General features: G+C 31.2%; 1 protein-coding gene across 2 annotated transcripts; it reads right to left on the bottom strand.

The window, feature by feature from the left end:
- Positions 1-2,331: 2,331 nt before the first annotated feature.
- On the bottom strand, positions 2,332-15,059 carry LOC106061370 (HMG box-containing protein 4-like). Of its 2 annotated transcripts, none has more exons than XM_056029224.1 (13): positions 15,041-15,059; positions 12,119-12,169; positions 11,384-11,451; positions 10,199-10,471; positions 8,717-9,296; positions 7,510-7,615; positions 6,407-6,543; positions 5,700-5,734; positions 5,457-5,559; positions 4,946-5,010; positions 4,041-4,247; positions 3,483-3,575; positions 2,332-2,699 (listed from the first exon to the last, which is right to left on the bottom strand). In XM_056029224.1, the coding sequence occupies exons 2-13, from the start codon at positions 12,150-12,152 to the stop codon at positions 2,532-2,534; spliced, it is 1,869 nt and encodes a 622-aa protein (XP_055885199.1). In that variant the 5' UTR covers positions 12,153-12,169; positions 15,041-15,059; the 3' UTR covers positions 2,332-2,531. The 2 variants fall into 2 exon arrangements, with proteins under 2 accessions (XP_055885199.1, XP_055885198.1); XM_056029223.1 differs by having other exon boundaries at positions 14,908-15,044.
- Positions 15,060-15,078: the final 19 nt, after the last annotated feature.

Here is a 15,078-nt window from a genome sequence, read left to right as displayed (position 1 = left end):
GGAACTTTTAATACTCAAAATGAGGTTTACTCACTTAAATGTGTTAGTTTCCAAATCAAACCAAAAAAAAATTGCCCCCTAGCATGGATAAAAAAAAAGCTTTATAAATGGCTAAGAAATAGTTTATAAAAGCTTTGTTTTAATGACACAACTAGTCTAAATCGGCCACGTCTGCTGTTTAGGTCCTAGTTATTACTAAAATATTAGCTTTAAAAACTGGCTATTAGTTTACAGAAGCTTTTTTTTTTTTTTTTAATGTCAAAACTAGTCTAATTCTGTTGGCCACATTTGCTAAAATAATGGACAATTTCAGAACAAGTATTCAGATGTTTTATTGTAGTGTTGTCTAAAAAAAATGGTAATTAGAATAGTCATATAAATGCAAAATATATTCAGAGTATCATAATTAAAGTTACCTCAGCACCCCATCCAAACTTTTTTTTTCATATGGTTATTAATACTTAAGCTTGTAATTAGAATTTCTAATTCAACTTTATGTTAAAATGTTTGTTTTGTTTGTTATACATAGATCTATAGTTGAAAAAGTAAATTAATTACATATTTCCCTATTGGAGATTTTCACTATTTAATAAACAATGTCAAGGACACTAAATTGAACTTAAATGTTGCCAACCAAATAGAAGAGTTTAGAAAATTTGATTCTGCAGAGCTAAAAACATAAATGCACAAACATAATTCTAGAACTTTTGTAAAACAGAGTCTTTACACTTCCTTTATTCTGCACACCCGATACACCAAAAAACTTTGTATCTGCCTCCATGTTTGAAAATCTTCAAATAAGATCAAGATCCACTCACATTGTCATCAAAGATTCCTTTCATAAAACATAAGTGTATAATTGTACAAACTACATATGTCATCAATGATTTCTATCAACATTTTTCTGTCTTCCTATTTTGTTCACATGACTTAGCAAATCTATAATCATTGACCTTATCATTATCTATAATCATTGACCTTATCAATATATTGACAATAAATAGTGGATAGTTGTACCACAACAGGCTCCTAAGTCCCCCTTCTCTTCCCCGAAATTTACGCACTCAAATTATATTTTATTTTCTTAGAATACTAACGATGTTACTGATTATTTAAGTTTCTTTCACTCAAGACATTTCAAGTTGTTACCATATAGATTATGTTCTAGAAGACTTGTTTTGTTTTTATTAAGAACTTTTTAAGTGTAGAAATAAGGATGATAAAGAGTGATTCGAATAAAGATCATTAACAGTTCATGTCAATCAGTATTTTTGAATCTACATCTAATATACCCAGCAGTGCACATTGGCTCCAGGTTTAAATGTCCTGCCCTAACCCTAACTTCATATCTCTGCATTCAAATCCATTTGGTTAACTTTTCAGTCCATTTAATTATTTTGAATGTAGGCTTGTGGTATTTAAAAACATTATTCATTCATTGACATAATGGAAGACAATTTTCATTGAAGTTATAACATTTATAGACACTCTTCTGTGTGGAGAGCTGAAAGGTCTTGAATGTAATGAGATTTAGTTTTTACGCAGAGCAAATGAGTCATAAGTTAGTGTTTTATTTTTGTTTGTACTATAAGGTTGAGTATCTTTTCGTATATTTAATATCTGCAGTTATTTATCAATGTACTTTTTAATTAAATGACTGTTAAGTAAAAATACTTTGGTCGTATTTAAAAGTTAAAAAACGGGGGATATATTGAAATGAAATTGTCAGTGTAATTATGTCTACTGACAACAGAATTTTCTGTGTGATATATTGTATTTAACCAGGCCAATCTCTGAACTTGTGTCAGGGTGGCTTGTGATAAGACTTAATATAACCTCATGCAATAAGACAGTGCATTGTTTCAATAATATTTAATAAATATCATGACATTATTGAATACATACATTTAATCTGATATCCCATCGTTCAGCTGATCTGTTTATTCAATTAATAAAATACAATTTAAAATTTTACTATCTTTGTTTGTCAATGTAGTAAAATTTTTGTTTGTCTATGTATAATCATTTTTACATTTTGTTTTATCTAAATGTTTTGAAATCAAGTTGCACGATTAATACAAGAAAATAATGGAGTGGTTGCTATACACTATAAGTGGTTATTATTTTGAAGTATCAAAGCACTATTAGGATTCACTTATTACAATATTCCTGGTTAGTACATGATACAAATACTGATGTTGAAACTAGATACAAAATAAGTTGGCAATTACCTATTTTATTGTTCTCATTTTTTTTTTATATAACAGTTAAATATAAAACAAACTCTTTAACAACCACAATCAACCTAGTAAGAACAACAACAAAAAATAACAAGTTTTCTTAAATTGTAATGTGTATGCTTTAATAAATACAATTAGGCATAAATTGTATTAAAAAAAAAAAGACACTTCTCAACATAGGATGCATGAAAAACAAAGCAACTTATTGCAAAAAAAGTGATGGCCACCATCCACAGAAACAAACTATATTACACAACAGATGCTCACCATTACCATCTTTGTTTATCCACACTAGAGCCCTGGCATAACATAAGCCACACTGTCCAGTGTTTGACTGTGTACTGCAGGTGAGCAACCATCCATTCCAGGTACTTGTTGGGTCAGACACAAAAGAGGTCCACATGCACAGATAAGGGAATCCAATAAAACAGATAAGCTCCCTTGAACTGCTATCATACCCTGTATAAGAAACAAATGAAAACAATTAGCTAGGATGTACTACAATTCTACTGTGATGCAAAACAAATTACACCAGTACACAGAGTGCAGTTTTTTTTAAATGTATAACTTAAAATGACAAGATTTGATGGCATACTAAAACTGTTTTGTCCTTTGTACAGCAATGACACTCAGTTATAAACTAACAGGTTTGTTTGATACACTACAAAGCAGTGGTAGGTGGTAGTGATATTGATCTTGGATATTCAGAATAGTTATAAAAGGGTAGCAAAAAGAAAATTGTTAAAGAACATACATAATAAGATAACCAGCCGATTAAACAATTTTTTTTTAAACTTGCTTTTAGTGCACTATGGTTCAATCTCTTGTTGACCAGTGAGGGCCAGGGGGAAACAGTATCTGGAAGAATGTTTCCATGATACCTTTAGATGTTCAGCAAACACAACTCTGCTCGAGGCAGGATTTGAACTTGAGTCCCCTTGTTAGGTGGCCAAACTGTAATCAAGTGGTTTTGGCCTCTCAGCCTCTATCACACAATATAAAAAAAACCCCAGCGCACTTTATTGGTAAAATACAGCTTTCAATAAAAAGATAACTTGCTGATTGTGCTGTGATTATACTGAAACACTAAAATGAACTCAGACAATGAGGACATGGGATGGCTAAATATAATCAATAAGTCAACACTGGTTCCTCAACCCACACAAGAGATTAAAGAACTTGTAATGACTTTTAGAATCACCTAAGCCATTCCACTCATGAACAGATTATCAGTACAGTTACCTTATGCTCTTGAAGCCTCATTCCAATAATACTAAGTGATTCACCCAACAGTTTCAGATGAGCTGCCACATCTATAGGCTCGATACTTAAATTCTGAAGAAAAAAACATTTATTTTAAAGCATGTTTTAAGCAATTAAAAAGAGGTGAGATGGTAGAATTATTCAGCAGGCCATGGCCTAACTGAAGACTTGGGTACTTCCAAAGGTGTGTAAATTGAAAAATGAAAAATGTCAGAAAGTTTCCACCATCCAGTCAATACAATAAAGTAAAGAAGACAAAAAGCGCCAAGGTAAGAAGAATACAAGTAATATCATCCATATCCAACTGATTTCAAGGCAGTACATCCAAAAGAAAGTTTTAACTTATAACAGCCTTTATTTGGATTCAGATTCAGAATTTATAGCTCCTAACCACTCCCTTCTAAATAATAGCTAACAAAATAAAGATAGTAAAACCATAGTAAAAGGTAACTAATAGTAACAAGGATATTTCCAATTTTAACTAAGCTAATGTCCTAGTCTTTCACCTTACAGCCGTTAAAGATTTTAAGACTTTACCTGATCTCCAGCTTTTGTTGGACTTAAAGGAACTTCTTCTGGACTCAGCCTCTGTGCTTTGTGTATAAGTGTGGATATCTTGTTGACTGGAGTAGAAGTGGCAGCACCAAATGAAATTTGAGGTAGGCTGTAAGATTCCTTCCCTATTTTCCCAGTAGATATTAAATTAGACTTTTTGCGTCTCCTTTGAGCTTTTCTCCTCCATTGCTTTAAGCAGTAAAAAAAAAAAGTAATTATTTTTTCATATAAAAAAGTAACAATTTATTTTTTTCATATAAAAAAGTACAATTTATTTTTAATATAAAAAAAGTAATAATTTATTTTTAATATGAAATAGTAACATTTATTTTTACAATGTAGTTCTTGCTGTTATAAGTATATAAGCTACAACTCTTGTATACCTTTTTTTAAAATTAAAGCAAATGGCATAAAAAAGCAAGTTTATTAAATGACTCATCTATTTTAAAATAACAATGCCATAATCATAATAGCACTTGGAATAGTATAGAAATCTGAAACAAAAAGGCATATTGCTTAATGTTGTTTTTTTAATTTATAGTGCATAATATTAGAATTAGGAATCTACTGGGTGCTTATGAAATTAGCCAAAATTTAATGCCTGTTAAAAATACTCTAAAATTCTAAATTATGTAATTAATATTAATGCAAATTGGTATGAAATGATTTTTTTTTTCTACTGTAAAAGTAAAAAAAAAAGTAAAAGTTCTTTCAATTAAGACCTAGTCCTCTTGAGGACAAAGAAACTAACTCCATCAGTATTGTGTCATTTAGAAATAATTTCAAACTAAACATCTTATTTGACAGATTTCTGAATCTTTTTTTTTTTTTGCCAATATCACAAACAAAGCAATATCCAGAAAGAAGCTATGGTATAAGATATTTACCAGTTTTTGTTTATTTGATAACATCTGCCACATCTCCCCAAGTTTACGACTGATGGCTGCAAATTCTGGGGATATACGGAAAATATTTAGATTGTAACCAAAAATGCTAAAAACAAGAAATATTTACACATATCAATTCAAATTCTGGTGTGGAAATAGAAATATGAAAAGCTCCTTCAAAGTTTAAGATGAGCACAACCTTATAATGAAAACAACACTAACGAAATAGTATGCAGGTCATTGTTTTAACTATAATTTTACGATTTACTTAAATATGTTAAAAAATGAAATTTAAACAACTATTGGAAAAAAAAAACATAAATTTGAAAGTTTTCAAATGATTATTATTATTATATAAGCAGTTTATACTTTTAAATTCTTTAATTAAATACTTTTGTCATTTTCAAACCTAATCAGCATTTCTGATAACTAAAACAATTATTCAGGCTCAGGAAGGATTAAAATAAAGATTAAAAAAACACAAAAGAAAACAAGGAGGTGTATTTCTTACCTATCCCAGGATTTTCATCCACAATAGTTGGTCGGTGAGTGTTGCAAAACAACATATATGCAGTTGGCGCTCTCTTGGACATTTTGTCATCATTTTTGTCTCGCTGTAAAATTTGAGACATTTTTAATTCTCAGGTTAAATAAAATTAACTTTATACAGTTTTATTTAGTTCAATGACATTATGAATTTTTGAAGAATTATTTTTAGTGTAATGAAAAAAATTCTAATAAAAGGAATTCCTACCTTGGGGGACAGGGATTCAGTTTTCTCTTTGGAAGCTAAGTTAAAAAAATTACAAAAAGAAAAATTCCAGTCAGAAAGAATATCATATTTTGTAAACATAAACCATATAACAAAAATGAGCTAATATTTAACAATACATAAACAAAAAGAAAAAAAAAATTACACTAGAGGAAAGGGGGGAGGGGGAAAGGTAGAGTCAAGAATTATTTTTCATTCATAAGTTTAAGACTAAAGCAAGCAGATCATGTGTGGTGCCCAAATGTTCTAACAGACTACGAGAAGGGACAGAACAGAACCTGCAACCTATCCCCTAATTTACTTTGTTTTTAATTAGGTGACACAAGCCAAGCAAAAGCTATTTCCCATTGAAACAATCCTTTAGACAGAAGATATTATCTTCAAAAGTTTCTCTAGTCAATGATTAATGAGGAAATCTTTGGTCAGCAAAATGACCAATGACTTTTACTTTTTAAAATGTCAGGAGTTTATTAGCAGCTAGTAAACAGAAGGAAATGTCAAATTTTATATTGACTACTGGCCTCCATCTTTCATTCAAAGTATTTTACTACTGACTAGCTCTCATCCTCTGGAAGCAAAACCCTAAAACTATTAAGTCTCTACATCCCAAATTTATCCTTATATCAAGATCAAAATGCTAGCTCTTGCTTGCAGGTGATGAACTAAATAAAATGGAATTTATTAGAAACCTTTTTTTTTGGTGTGAGTTTTCTTCTTCTTGCCCTCGTTTTCAGAGATGACCAAATTCATCTCATCGTCATCATCATCATCATCATCCTCGTCATCCATTAACTCTGAATGGTCAAGCTCATCTGTTGGAGAATCTCTATGGCAAACAGAAATTTAAAGAATAGTTGCTGCCTTGATATTACTCCTAAACATTTTCTAATCTACATGACCTTTATGTGAAATGTGTAAAAATTATGAAAAAGATGCTGACAATATAAACAAAGTAATGTTTACACAATGGTGACAATATAATTCTTACACAATGTCTATTTCAAATCAAAAGATAAACAGAGAAAGCAAGAGATAGACAATGCTAAAATATTGATGGGCCTGTCATTGAAAGAGATTTAATGAAGGCAAAAGACAGAGAGGAATGAAGAAAGATTGTCAACAGATCATATATGGTGCCCTAACAGACTAAGGGATGGTGAAGTCAGTGAATCTTTATAAATGCTAACATTTAAAAAGAATCAAATGTTTACTTTAAAAACAAAAAAGATAAAACTCTGGTTTAAAAATGGTTTAGGGTAGCAGTAGGTATATTTGTTAAAAGTTGTTTTTTTTAGTAAAGTAAAAATCGGCTTAATTTCAAGTGATTTTTTAGTTCTACCATTATTAAATATATAAGTTGTTATAGGGCGTGTAAAAAAAAGTGTGATAAGATATTCTTAGTTTAGGCCATAAAAAGTAAAGTAAAGTTCCTCTTTCAGACCTTGTGGTCTATAGGGCAGATGATATAAAGGTCATCTGTTTCTGTGGCCTATGGTTAACGAGGGTGTCATGTACCAGCACAATGACCAACCGCCTTTACTTTTCCCCAACTAATGTCAGGTACCCATAAGGGCTTGGTGGACTCAGAGGCGCCCAATGATCCTGAAATTAAAAATGTCAGTCTTCACCAGGATTCAAACCCGAGACCTCGGTTCTGAAGCCAAGTGCTTTACCACTCAGCCACCACGCCTCCAGTTTAGGCCATATGTGCACAAAAATAGAGGGTATTTCTTTTAAAACACTACATTTTAACCCAACGAGAAGTAATTTTCTGATGGGAAACTTTACTTACATTTCCAACATAACAGGTTTGGACTTGATTTTTTTCTTCTTGACTTTGGTTGGAAAAACAGCTGGTTGTGCCACAGAGCTAGCTGAAAAACTTTGCTGTGATGTCACTACAAGACAATACATCAAAAGTTAATTACAGCAAGGACATTGAAAGATATACAGATAAAATCCAAATTAATACATATAATTGCATAGCACTTTAAGTACAGTGCTATACAGATAAATCATTCAACAAATACAAATAATAGCAGGATCATAGCCTTTTAGTTATACAAGGAAGTGATTAAAATAATACATAAAAACAAAGCACTTTAGAACTAGGTAATTATGAGATTCTAAAATATCTAAAGACTAAGCAGAATGTTATTTTCCATTCTACATTTCTCTCAGGTTCAGGTGTGCACTTAAGTACTGCATTTAACTCTATCTACCCGTAATTATTTTCCATGTTCAGAAGGAATTATTAATTTTTCCCATTTGTATTTCACTAGCCTAGGGTTAAGCTTTAATAATGGTTTTCTTTTAATCAGAAAATGTTATAATTGGTATAGATCAATGTATGCCCTTTTTATATAACACATATTAAAGTTTACGAACCAGAAATTAAGTTAATGTAATGGGGTCAAATCAACGATGGTATCATCATTCAGGAGAGAAAAAGTAAGTAAAAAGTAAAGTTCCTCTTTCAGATGTTGCAATATATTGGGTAGATGGTGTAAAGAATATCTGTTTCTGTGGCCCATGGTTAACGAGCAGGGTGTCATGTGACCAGCACAATGGCAATGGCCCATCACATTTACTTTCCCCAACTAATGTCAGGTACCCATTACAGCTAGGTGGAGTCAGAGGTGCCCTAAAGATCCGGAAATGTAAAAACCCAGTCTTCAACATTATTCTAACCCAGGACCCCCAGTTTAGGGGGTCAAGTGCTATACCACTCAGCCACCGTGCCTCCTGAAGTACTACATTAAGAGTCTGAATTTTTGTGTAGACAGCATATTTCAGAAACTTTAAGTTCTAAGCTAGTGGTAAGATGTGAGGTCAAATCTTCACTAATTCTGTATCTCCCTTTAATTTTTTCTTATGTTTTGGACAGTCATGAAGGTAGTTTGGTCATGGACGATTAAAAATTATTTGGAAAAAAAAAAGATATTGTATATGAAAATTATACTCAAAATTGTATAAGTTTTAATCAATCCAAAACCTACCCATTGTTGCCAAGTTTGGCATTTGTTTAGCTGCAGATATAGCTTCCTGTATGAGTCGCTCTTTTTTTGTTAGATTTTTCTTTGATGATTTTTTTGTTGTGACACTAGGAGGGGAACTATCTGAATTAGGTGTCTGTGCTAGATCTGTGACAGTTGGAGACTGCTGCTTGTGCTTCTTGGACTTCTTGGGTTTGGGCTGCGTTGAAAGTGTGACCTGGGCACTGTTTGGGTCACTGCTGGCAAATATTTTCATCTTTAGACCCTGAGGAGGCTCTTCCATCGTGGGCCCAGGGTTTGATTTTTCTTTTTTTACTTTCACCTTCACAGTGCCTTTGTCTGCCTTGGGTTTTTTAGTTTTTTTAGGTTTTTTAGGGGTAAGCTCAGAGGGTGAAGTGTCAGACATGTTGCTAGTGGCATTCGAAGATATCTTAGTGGCAGCAGGAGTTGCCTTAGCTGAAGATGGAGAGCTAAGCAGGTATTTGATGACACTCTTCTGGTCCTGTGGGCTCACACCAGTCGTTTGCTTAGGACTACCTAAGTCTGTTTTGATTGTTTTGTGCTGGTCAGTACTGTGATGAGACTAAACACAAAAAGGCAAAGATTTTCTTTAGTTAATACAATTGATTTAACATGTTAAAACTTGACTCATGGAACTAAAATTCACTTTACAGATATTTAGTTGTTTGTTTTTTTTAATTTTATATATAGAAGGAGGTGGGTGAGGTAAAATAGGAACAATAAAATGACTTTAAGAGATGAATGTTATTCTATATGCTACTACAAGGACTCCTTCTTTCTCAGTGTCTTTAGAGGATGGAATAGATTGCCTGAATCAACCAGAAAAGCCAAAGACTTAGATTTAAGATTAAGTCACTGATTTACATGCATCACTTCAAGGACACATGGATACAAATAGGGCATACTTATAGTCACTTGAAGTAACATCTTAAATGTATAAGATAAGATAAAATAACTAGGTTTCAGTATTGCTTAGATAAAATACATTTTGAGATGTTTGTAAATGTAACAAAAATGCTTAACTACAAACAAAATGGATCTGCTTGAATATTCCATCTACTGGTCATGTCAACTATTGATATTATTTTATATTGTAAAATTGTTCAACTTAAAAATGCATACTGTAAAAAAAAAATTGATTTTGATTTCTGCAATACATATGAGATCCAACATTATATATATTCAACTCATGGAACTTTATTAAATATCAAAGCACTTGACATAGTCCTAAATGAAATCAAACTTACAAATGGTGCATAGAGTTTTTATGTATTCAAACATTTCAAATGACTAATTAAGTTTAACTGTAAAAATACCAGCAGGAATAGTATGAACTTTAAAAAAACTGAGTCAAATAAAAATGATAACAATCATTTTATCTTTTTGATGCTAAAATATGTATATAAAAATATAAGCCTAATGAGCTTGTGTATAATTTGTTATCTAAAAAGCCCCTCAATGTACCTCTTGTTTTGAACTGGCAACTGGTAGTGGAGCCAACTGTAAAGCTTTGGAAAGCTGTGAGCTGGATTTGTTTTTTTTACTTGTGACTGGTGTGTACTCAATATCAGCTGTTTTGATTAATTTTGCTTTTTTTCCTGACTTGACTTTATCTGACCCGTCAGCTTCCTCTAAATTGGCCGGTTTTGGTGTCTTGGTTTTCTTTGTGGTTTGTTGAGTTTTTTCCACTTGTTCAAATTCTTCCATTTCAAGAACCTTTGCAGATTTTTTTCTCACCTTAAAAAAATAAAATACAAGTTAATGCTATCAGAGAGTTTCTTTTTTAATAATGTTTTATTTTAAGTATTAGTCACATACACACTTTCATTTTACACATGTACTGACTACAGTCTTAAATTCTTATGAAACTTTTTTCTCCTTCTGCATTACACTTAAAAAACTATCTTTTTTCTTCCTGAATCAGGTACATTCCAGCAAAACTACTAAATTAGATATCCCTAAAGAAATAGAAAAGATAACTCTTCGGTAGACACACAAGAAATATTCAATTCTAGGAAAAAGGATTCTCTAGTGGATCAGAATAACTGCTTAATGTATAAGCGGATTTTGTTGTTGACAATTTCTTGTTTCATATTTAACAGCTTGTTTTTTGTTCATTTTTTAAAATCTGTACCACAATTTTGTTTCTTTAAGAACTAAGTTTGTTTTTTCTTATTCTTTTTTAGAGGTATTTAATGACTTGTAATTTACACCACTATATTTGTAACTCACAGAACTATATATAAATAAATTTTTTTCAGTATCAGTTGTAAAGAGAAAATATCATTTTCGACAAGAATATAACAATAATTTAATAGTCTACTGGTATCTATCAGCTGAGTAATTGTTGTTGAAATAGCCAATCATAAAGGCACCAGCTACAAAAGCATGCCCAATTAGTAGCCAAACATTATGGGCTCATGCCTCACCATCCCCAGAGCAAAGCCCTCAGCGTAAATGGTACTCATCAACTATGATGGACAAACAAAATTTATTGGTCATTGATCTGGCCACACAACACCCTCATTAACAATGGCCTGGAAATGGGATGAATAAATAAATAATAATAAATGTTAATATGTTTATAAGAACAGATACAAAAATAAACAAATGTAAACACCAGTTCAAGCTATAATATTACAAGCTTACCCTTCCAGATCTTCCAGAGGCTCCACCGTCATCTTGGTCATCTCCCCTGCTCATCTTGGCAGCAGGACCTGAGAAAAAATGTATTGGATAATAATTTGCTTGGCACATTGACACTAAAGGTGCTTATAGACATGCTAATTAAATTAAATGTGTAAGTTACTGAAAGTAATTCTTATTAATTAGACAGAAGAAAAAAAAAGACTTGCTGTAATTTTTTTCTATTTGTAAAATAATAGGTAATAATTTTTACTAGTGACTACCACAATGAACAGTGACTTCAGTTGATGTCATCATTGTCATTATCTGTCCCTTGACTTTTATTGTTGGGGTGCGGTTACGGTTCGCATTGATAACCAAACCCTCTCCACTCTTCCTGGTCAGCCACTTTACTTAGCAGAATATCAAGAGGGGGTCAGTTCATTCTTTTGTGTTGTCTGGCCAGCTTTTCTACAAGCTCCCTCTTGAAGGATGTTTTTTTGACACTGAGTCTTACAATACAAAACCAGCTCAGCTTTCACCTCTTCTCAGTAATGAGTTCTTCCTTTTTGTCAGCTAAAGTGTTGACTCATTAATCTTCTTTTCTTGATAGTAGAGATAGTAAGTTAATAATTTGTTCACCTGTTTCAATCTGTTTCATGCTTTCACAATGGTTCCCATTAAAAATTAATTGCAAGTTTATCTTGATTAGAGAAAAGGAATGATAAGCATTGATAATGTCTAAAACATAATAGTTACCATCATAGTCAGATTCACTTTCTCTTTTAGACATTGTGAGAGCTCAAAGATCTGGGGATTAAAAAAAAAAAGAAACAATGAAATTATTAAACATGAATAGATATGGCAGATAGGTCATCATTACTCAGCTCTTATAATTTAATCTTGTCCAATGTATTTAAAACATTAAAACATAGTTTTCAGCTCTGCCGTCCTGCAAGAAGGTGGACAAAGTTAATTTCTAAAGGTATGTCTGAAACTTATAAAGTAAAACAATCAAAAACAACTGATGGTTCAAAAATGATACCTTTTAGATTATAGGTTTTTTTTTATCTACACATGTTAATATATTGATATGTAAATGTTAATTTAAAAAAAAACTTTAAAGCTAACATTCAAATAGAATAATTTTACTTTTTTAAAACAAAAAGCATTGACAAAGTGTTATTACGAAAGCTCGCTGGTATGTAAAGGTATATTGCTAAGGGTTTTAGTGAATTGCCACTAGATAAAAGTATTCCAATGTTCTACTTTGAATGACGGCATTTTCAGATGTGTTATGAAAAGTCGGCTTCATGAAAATATAACAATAATCCAAAAATAATTTAAGAATATTCATGAACAACTATAAAAACATACTATTCAAACAATATTGAAAACAATAAAAAAACTGCAAAGCAGGATATGTTTTAGTGGCCTCTTAGAAAAAAGCAATATAGATAGCTTTTTTTTTTTTAAGTTTTATGATATTGTTTAAAAATTGATTAAAATTGATTGATCGATCACCTAAGTCTTTGTAATCCTTACAGCAAGCACTCCATAATAAAAGCTTTTTTTTTTTTTACACCAAGTTAAAAGTCTATAGGTCTAGTCTATGTCTGAGAAATTACAATAAGCAGGGTGAAAAAGAATACAAAATCAAAATGGTGGTACCAGAGAAAGAGCAAAAAGGAGAAAGAGAGAGAAGAAGAGTTGAGAGAAAGAAAGAAAGAGAGCAGGTAACACACAGCAGGTAACAGGTTGTTTCTATACAGAGTATGTGTACATTATATGATTATTTATACATACTATTACTATTTAGATTTCTATTTTATTATTATTATCATCTGATTATCTCTATATTGACTATGTCCTGTATACTCTAACTCTACTTACTAAACCTCTAAGTACACTGTATGATGATGATACTCTATAATTTATATTATATTATTATAGTTATAGTAATTATTATTATAGTCATAGAATCTATAGTAGTTTATTTATTTCGGACATTACATGAATTCGGACATTCGCTGTTTTTGTGGTCGTTAAATAATTATTTTAATATTTATTATAAAACTAGTGCGCTGTATAATGTGCTTGTCCATTTTCCAATGATTCTGACCCAATTTCATTTAGCTTCTTTTTATGTAAGAAAAACGAATTTCAAATTTGTAAGTCAGGTTGTTGTTTTTTCCTATGTTACCCGGATGACTTTAACTCTTCCTAGGGTTAAGACTATATTTTTTTATATCCTGGAAGTCTATACTAATGAGTCCAGCAATATTTATTCTGTTTTTGGAGCTGATTTATTTGATTTATAAGCCAAGATTTTCTTTCCAAAATTTATTTCGGACAGCCAGTTTTGGACATCAATAAAAAATTATCTTATATTATATTTGTTCGTTTGTTGTTGTTTTTTTGATAGAGAATAAATGGGCAAATGTTTGGAGTGAGCTTGGTACATTGAATGAAGTTAAATGCTTAGATCTAGACCTACTAGATAGATCTAGATTTATATAGAGAGAATATAGAGGATTCAGTTAAGCAAGAATGGCTATCCTAACATGTACTATACTACAAAAGATCATCTGACATCTGTATTAGAAATTTATTAAATTAATAAACAGAAAAACACAAACATTCAACACACATCTAATCACGCAAACAATTCTAACATAAAATAAGTCTAAAAGTCGGTATAGAAGTCACTATCCCAGTGACCTAATTTTGGTAGAATAAGTGTGTTCATATTTTTACTTTTTGTGTTCGTATTTATGCATAATTCAAAACATCTTAATGATTTAATGTGAGGGGTTATGCCTGGGGATCTTAAAATTTAGTTAATGTTAGTAAAGATTTAAAATCTGAGTTTATTGAGGCCTAAATATAGAGACTGTCCAAAATAAATAATGGTGTCCGGAATCAAATAATGTGGGTCAAATTTGTCCAAATTAAATGAAAACACAAATATAGGTAAGGGCAAGGGGTACAAATATAAGTAGTCATCCTTATTCTCCTTTAACTAAAGAAGATTTTGATACGTCATTTTCTTTTCTATGTCGAACCATTGTAAAATAATGCGATGTCAAAGTCAAACTTTCAAATTTGGGCCTATAGTGGCTATAGATAGGTGTCCGAATAGCATAAAGTACTCTAGATTCTAGATCCACTATCTTAGTTCTAGAGTTTAGACTATTCATTACTTATTTTTATTATTTACTATTCTAGACTCTAGTTAAGTTAACTCTTTTCTTTACTCATTTACTCTACTAACTGTATTTATTGTAACTAGAATCTATCTACTATAGACTATAGTATAGACAGTATAGTTAGTATAGACTATGTCTAGACTATAATAGATCTAGATCTAGTAGTAGTAGTAATTAGTAAGTTATTAGTAAGTAAGTTCAGTAGTCTACTCAACTTAGTCTACTGAGTCGACTGAGAAGACTCTCAGTCTACTCTGACTCTAGTCATTCTTATGATTCTATATCTATTCTATGAGTATGACTATATTATTTTATTATAAAATTATTTATATTGTCTACCTTTTAAAACCTTATTAAAGCTAGACTCTAATCTATATAGATCCAGTCTCGAGTCTAGATAAACTCTATACTATACTCTATATTCTATAACAATCAAGATAGGGAAATAACAACAATCAATTTTAAACATTACCGGAAACGAATTCTAAAAGTTGAAAGCACTCTAGCCAA

This window comes from Biomphalaria glabrata, chromosome 5, assembly GCF_947242115.1.
Source record: "Biomphalaria glabrata chromosome 5, xgBioGlab47.1, whole genome shotgun sequence".
Lineage (NCBI taxonomy): Eukaryota > Metazoa > Mollusca > Gastropoda > Planorbidae > Biomphalaria > Biomphalaria glabrata.
The sequence above is the reverse complement of the archived record's forward strand: the minus strand, read 5'-3'. Positions and strand labels throughout refer to the sequence as shown.